The sequence below is a fragment of the Channa argus genome, chromosome 19 (assembly GCF_033026475.1).
Source record: "Channa argus isolate prfri chromosome 19, Channa argus male v1.0, whole genome shotgun sequence".
NCBI classification, from domain to species: domain Eukaryota; kingdom Metazoa; phylum Chordata; class Actinopteri; order Anabantiformes; family Channidae; genus Channa; species Channa argus.
The window spans coordinates 8,694,654-8,701,464 of record NC_090215.1 but is presented as its reverse complement, the minus strand read 5'-3'; the positions used below and the strand labels follow the sequence as shown (position 1 = coordinate 8,701,464).

Genomic DNA, 6,811 nt, shown 5'->3' with positions numbered 1-6,811 from the left:
TTAATCTTTGTTAAGTATAAAAGCCAGTAACTTCAAAAAATAGACTCAGAAAAGATTTGATCCTTATTTACAACCTACCCAATAAAAAGTCATCGTCAAAGAAAGCGGTATTGTACTGATCAGCTTATTTATGGCTATTGCATAAGTTATAATAATTTCTTTATCTAGCTGTATTTATCTCTAAGAACCAATATTAGACTACAATTATATTTAAAACACATTTCTCTTACAAACTTTGTCAAAAATTATGCAATTTGATGTTATTGCAAAGCGTTATTTTGCAGGAAGGCTAGTTTTAAGATGAAATACATATACACAGATAAACAGAAGTCAAGCACACTGCATTGTGTTGGGGTTGTGTGTGACATGACCATCAGGTGTAGTAAAATGTGAGTCATCAAGTATATTAATTTGTTTACTGCATTGGCAAATCTTTGAGTTTGTCACTCTTCCTCATAGAAGAGTCATATTCAAGTTTATAATATTCCAGTGAATGAGGCAGTCACACTACCTATTGTTCTATGGCAGTTTGTGCTGCCACTAAAGTAAAGTTGGGTGTGAGCAGTGCAAGTACTACCCTTCAAACTTATCTGCATCTGCACTAGGCCAGTTTCCTCATCTTTGGAGACACTCCCCTCTCAGATACTGCGATTGGTTCATATGCACACAAATAGGAAGTCAAATGCAGTGTAGGGCAGTTATCAGTGACATTCCGCAGCAGATATTTGCTGGAAGCAGAAATATCGTCATTCTTGTTCCTCCTACCTAGAGACAACCCTGTCCTGCTAGCTGTGGTGTTTTAAAAGTTTAACCCTCCTAGGAATTTACATTTTTTTTACAAGAATTCTGACCTGTGAGCAACCTGTGAGCAAGCTTGAGTACCTGGAATGTATCTCAGATCTTCTGTGAAGGATCAGGCTCAGGTCACCTTTCAAGACTGACACCTCCTGCTGTTTTTTGAGGACTTTTCGAAGAGCTGTGGGGAACTTTGTCAAGTTTTACAGGACTCTATTAAGGAAATTCAGCACCATCAGTTGCCTACCAGTAGGGGGCCCTGTTTGACAACATACAGGAAGTAGTACTTCCTAGTAGAATACGCTAGGATTTACAGTCATAGTAAAGCTTTATTTTTAAGCAGATTATTCACGAAGAATTTGGCTTTTTCTCTAAGTACATTTGTGTTTTATTATAAGTATATGAATGAACATTGATCTAAAGTATTTGGAGATAATATACAAATTAAAGGAATACTCTAGTTATATAGCTTCTGTTTTAGACTTATTAAAAATACTTTTTTAACAAACTAGTCACTAAATTTAACTACTTTAAGAGGAATTAAAACCTTGAAAAAATAACAATTAATTATTGGTAGTTCAACCTGATCAGATGACTTGAACAAGGAAGCTGCTCAACATATATAAAAACCTGTCCAGTGGCTTTTGTCTTTGGACTACCTTTGACTTGAAAGCAGGTAGCACAGCAGTACAGGGGCTGTTGAGAGTACAATACTCACCTTCAGGGGTGTTAAAAATGCTGAAAAAACCCTTTAGCATTGTGGCAGTTTTTGCTTTACTCTGTCTTGCGTGTCTTGCTGTGGTTTTGTTCTACAATAAAACCAACGCTTTAACCTTTTTCATTAAACCTTATCATGTGGCAAATGGAAGCAATCACACATGGCTGATAAAACAACGTGTTCCGTGGTTCTGGGAGATGGAGTCTAAGGTCTCGGAAGCTGACAAGGAGAAGATACAGACACTAGCCCGTACAGACAAATCTTTGGCACCCTGTCCTGAAACCCCACCAAATCTTGTGGGACCCCTCCATGTGGAGTTTATTGATAACCGGACTTTGGATCAGGTGAGACAGGTGTTCAGTTCTTCTCTTCAGAACGGGGGACGCTACAGGCCACCTGACTGTATTGCTCAACAGAAGGTAAGTGAATAAATGTGGAAACTGTGCATGAGTATTTTACCTTTTGTTTTATGTTTGATACATTTGTGCAGTATATGTTATTTATATTTTTATTATGCATGCTCAATCCTGGATTGAATATTTCAACTGATACAAATAATATAAAATCATGTCAAGTAAATACCCTTCACAAGTATTAACTGAACTTGTGAAAAAAAAGTTAGATAGAAAAAAGTTAATATTTGATGCTTGAATCTGACTCGTACCACATTCCACAATTCACTGCATACAGACCGATTGCTGTACTGTTAAATCATTTTAAGTTTGTTCAACTTAGAAATGTTAATACCCCCGCTGCCTCGAAATTGTGACTTAATAGAAGCCAGGCTAAAGTTCTGAAAGTAGATAAAACAATTAAAACATGTTTTATGAATTGTAAAAATGTAAAACTATTGGGTAAGTTCTGACCTTGGCAAAACCTGTTCAGAAAATGTTAAGTTGACTGGTCACACTGACAATGATCATTTGTTAATGTTAAACATTCATGATACATTAATACAACTATTAAGTTATAAATCAATAAAAAAAAATACTGTAAGTGTATGAGTTTTATCCTTATTTGAAGTGTTAGAAAATGTTTTGTTGTAAGTACATGTAGACTAGGAATTGTTTGATATCTTAATTATAACTCCACTGTATGTTTGAGGCCACTGTGTGATGTGTTTTTTTTATTCTATTTGTTTAGGTGGCAATCATTATCCCATTCCGAAATCGGCATGAACACCTGAAGCATTGGGTGTATTACCTCCACCCTATATTCATACGACAGCAGTTGGACTACGGTGTGTATGTCATCAACCAAGATGGAGAAGGAATCTTCAACCGGGCTAAACTGATGAATGCAGGCTACGTTGAAGCACTGAAGGAATATGATTATGATTGCTTTGTCTTCTCCGACATAGATCTGGTTCCCATCGATGATCGGAACCTTTATAGATGTTTTGAAAGTCCCCGACACTTGGCTGTGGCTATGGACAAATTTAACTTCCATTTACCCTACAACGCCTACTTTGGTGGAGTTTCCTCATTGTCCAAGGACCAGTACTTGAAGATTAATGGCTTCCCAAACACTTACTGGGGTTGGGGTGGTGAGGATGATGATATATATAGGCGAATTACTTATAGTGGAATGTCCATTTCTCGGCCTGACCACGTGATTGGAAAGTACAAAATGATTAAACATCACAGAGACTTGCACAACGAACCTAATCCAAAGAATCCTGATAAACTGGGTCGCACTAGGTTCACCATGCGTACAGATGGAATTAACTCCCTCAAATACAAAGTGAAGGAGATTGTGAAGGACGTACTGTACACATTTATCACTGTGGATATTGAGGCTCCACCAAGCTGAGTTAGAATGGGTCCTCTGGATCCTGGACTGATGTGGATGACTGATTTATTGTTTTTTAGCCATCTGTGGCTTGCAGTTGCCCTGCAGCAACAGACTACATTTTTAGACTTCACACCACCTCTCAAACAAACACCAATTCTATGCAACATCATTGTTACATTATTTGGGATGTTAACTCATATACTTATGTGAAATGTGATCATCCATATACATGACGAGTGGCCCAGCGGTGCAGTTCTTGGCACTGTCAATCTGAACTAGCTGGCTGGTCCTTTTCTGCGTCGAGTTTGCATGTTCTCCATGCCTGTGTGGGTTTCATCCCGATACTCAGGTTTCCTCCCACACTCATGCACACATGCAAATTTTGGTTAATGGACCACCACTTTTACCTTACTTCATGCAGAGTGTCATCCTGGATGGGTCCAAGCCCCTAATCACCATCTACAGTACAGGGATGGTTAATTTATTTACAAATTGCTTGTGTTCTTCCTATTTTACTTATCATTGTTGGTCCCATGCAACAAACCCAAATCTGGACTGGGAAGGTGGCGGTGACAAATTTTATAATGGACCATTATGGTCCATTACCATGGACCCTCTAGCTCCCAAAAATTAAGATAAAATATTTTTTTCCACCAAAGATAAATACATTGGTGCTACAGAGGGTTCGATCTCAGGTTTTATGATGTTATAATCCTCAGGCAGTTCATCAAATCAGTCTTAATTTAGGCCAGGCGGTGGCTGCACAGTTGAGCAGACTGTATTGCAGGAGGAAACATTACACAACGGACCATGGCTGATTTCACAAGGATGTTTTAGTCTGGTCTTAGTTTTAGTCTTAGTTAAATGCATGGTGTGCAGTCACAGACCACTTCAAAGGTAAAGAAAAGCTAGGCCCAACTGCGAGCTATGTTTCTATGGTAAAACTAGTTACACTTGCTCAAGTGCTAAAAAGCAGAAAAAATTGTAGAGATTGTTTTTTTAAGGGAACTACCCTGAGCATGGCCGAGCCCTAACAGGTGTATGAAGCCACACTGTTTTAACTCTGCCACAAGCGTGTAATGAGCTGAGATTTTATTCTACTGGGACGTCATTTTTTTATGTTGTAATATTTGTTGATCAGCCATTAAATCCACCTGGTGGTTTAAAGGTGGTGGTGGAATAGGCTCAGCATGGGCATCCTGACTGGTCTCCGGCTACACAGATGTGTTCTAACACCTGTCAATCATGGGTAGTGTTACATTTTCCCATGCCAAGTAAAGTTGTCGTTGACGGGTTTAAGATGGAATAATCTTTACTTTAATTGACCTCTGAGCCTTGTTTGTTAGTTTGGAAAACACTTCCCCCTGAAATTATGGAAATTAACTGTTTAAGAACTAGACAGCTTGCCTGTACAGTGCATTTTTTCTTTTATACTTGATTCAGTTAACCTTAAAACAACAGTAGATCATAAGCCTGTCAGTTTTCAATTCCCCCCCGTTAATGTTTTCCTTGAACACACCTGTCATACATCAAGGTGTATGACATTGTTTTTATTTTTTTGTACCTTACAACTGTATGATACTAGACTGGAAAATCAAATTAATTTGGGCGCTAGTGACATAAATAGATTTAGTTATTAGCTATTGTTTTCTCACCAATGAACTACTGTACTTATTTGAGTTACTTATGACCTTTCGCAATTAAACCCTGCACAATCTAAACTGATGTCGTATGTTTTTTGATCTTTACCACTGTTTTAAAAATGCAGTCAAGCTACTAAGAAGAAGTTTGATGACCTTTATGACCTAGCATTAAATGAGCCTACTGTTAAACATCAAATAAATTCATCTTGCTTTTACTACATTGAATAACAGTCTGTAAATACTGTATTCTACAGATCCAATTGTTTGCTTCACTGGAGTTTTTCATCGCCCTGCTAAAGTGGAACATTTCCTGGGTGTCGGTTGCAGTTTTTGTATGGCTTGTTTTATCGCCTAACCAGGAGAGGCAGAAACCGAGTGACTTGACTTGGGTGAGAAATACTGTAAGAGGCAATTAGCTCTTTTCCCAGAGCCCTGAAAACTGGAATGACCTGTTTTTCAAATTCACTGTTTTTTAAATCCCCAGATTGTTTTACTGGTTTCATCTGTCTCACCCTGAAATGTAGATTGCTGGTACTTTAGAGTTACTGTTGGAAGCCTCACGTGGCAGAGAAATACAACCTGGCAGACAAGCCAAGCATAAGATTAGCTCTCAACTAACGCTCCACAATCATAAACTATGTCAACCAGCCTGACTCATCTCCTACTGAATTTTTTAGCATTGTTGCCATTGTAAACAAGAGTCAGCATGACAGTTTGTGGGGGGTGGGAGGAACCCATATCAATACTGATGTTTAGTTCATGATGTTTTATGTAGTAATTGCATTAAACTGTTCAGTAGGAAAATTTACTTGAAGATTAGGAAACGTAAATCTCACAAAAGTTTCACACACAAATCCAGGTAGTTAATACTAACACATTGTTCTCTGCATGAGATAATAAACTCACCTTCTTTGAAATCAGATTCTAAAAGGAAATATCACTCATTTACCTTCTGATTCATAATTAAATTCATATTTCATTTTGCTGCTCAGAAGCTCCCTTTCAGTTTGGAATTCACTTGAATATGCTTTTTTTCCCCCTACTGTTTCTTGGAGGTGGCTGTAGCTCAATTGGTAAAGGCAGTCATCCACAGACCACAGAGACAGTGGTCTGGGCAAGATACTCAACCGCCCAACAGCCCTTTCCTATCCCCAGCTCTGCAGTGACGGTCCGAGCCCGGTAGAAATTGGGGAGCGTTGCTTCAGGACAGGGCATCCTGTGTATAAACTGCCAAATCAACATGCGGAGAATTATCCGCTGTGGCGACCCTGAACTTACGATATAAGCCGAAAGGACAAAAAAAAAGAAAACTGAAACAAACAAACCTTGTTTTGTTTTAGGAATAATGCTTGAACAACCATGCGACTTTAAACATGGACCAGTTGGATGGGGTCCACTTTGCACTTTTTGGAGTCAAGGTGCCTTACTTTAAACTAGATTAACTTGTATGACTTTGTGTGGAGTTATTAATTAACTCAACATCACAATGCTCTCATCCTTATGGTAACAGACACACCCACTTGCAATTCTTGCTTTTTATGTTTTTCTAAAGCACCTGTTAATGGTTTCAGAAAGCATATTCTGATTAACAAGGAGGATCAACAGTGAGGTGCTGACTGTTTGTTTTTACAGGCAGAAACACAGTGTTATAACAAAAGTGCAGTATGTAGTATTTGCATGTGCAAATTATCATTGAAGTGTGTGTGTGTATGTGTGTGATTTGTATAATTAACCCCCCCATCCACTTGCCTGCCCAGCCCCCTTTTTTCATTGGTTGACCTAGTAGTGTTACTATGGGAACGACTGTAGACAGGCTGCACTGCAGAATATGGGGTACAGCTTTTAAATGGTGCTTTAGGAT

The 6,811-nt window shown here is 38.5% G+C and overlaps 1 protein-coding gene across 1 annotated transcript; it reads left to right on the top strand.

Annotated features, from left to right (window-relative positions):
* The first annotated feature begins 685 nt into the window (after nucleotides 1-685).
* On the top strand, nucleotides 686-4,889 carry LOC137104709 (beta-1,4-galactosyltransferase 1-like). Its single transcript, XM_067486302.1, has 2 exons — nucleotides 686-1,932; nucleotides 2,657-4,889. Exons 1-2 carry the CDS (start codon nucleotides 1,531-1,533, stop codon nucleotides 3,323-3,325), a joined length of 1,071 nt encoding a protein of 356 aa, XP_067342403.1. The 5' UTR covers nucleotides 686-1,530; the 3' UTR covers nucleotides 3,326-4,889.
* Nucleotides 4,890-6,811: the final 1,922 nt, after the last annotated feature.

Coding starts and splice junctions, on each gene's coding strand:
- LOC137104709 (XM_067486302.1), top strand. CDS start 1,531: ATGCTGAAAAAACCCTTTAGCATTGTGGCAGTTTTTGCTTTACTCTGT. Junction 1,933..2,656: donor ACTGTATTGCTCAACAGAAG/GTAAGTGAATAA, acceptor CTATTTGTTTAG/GTGGCAATCATTATCCCATT.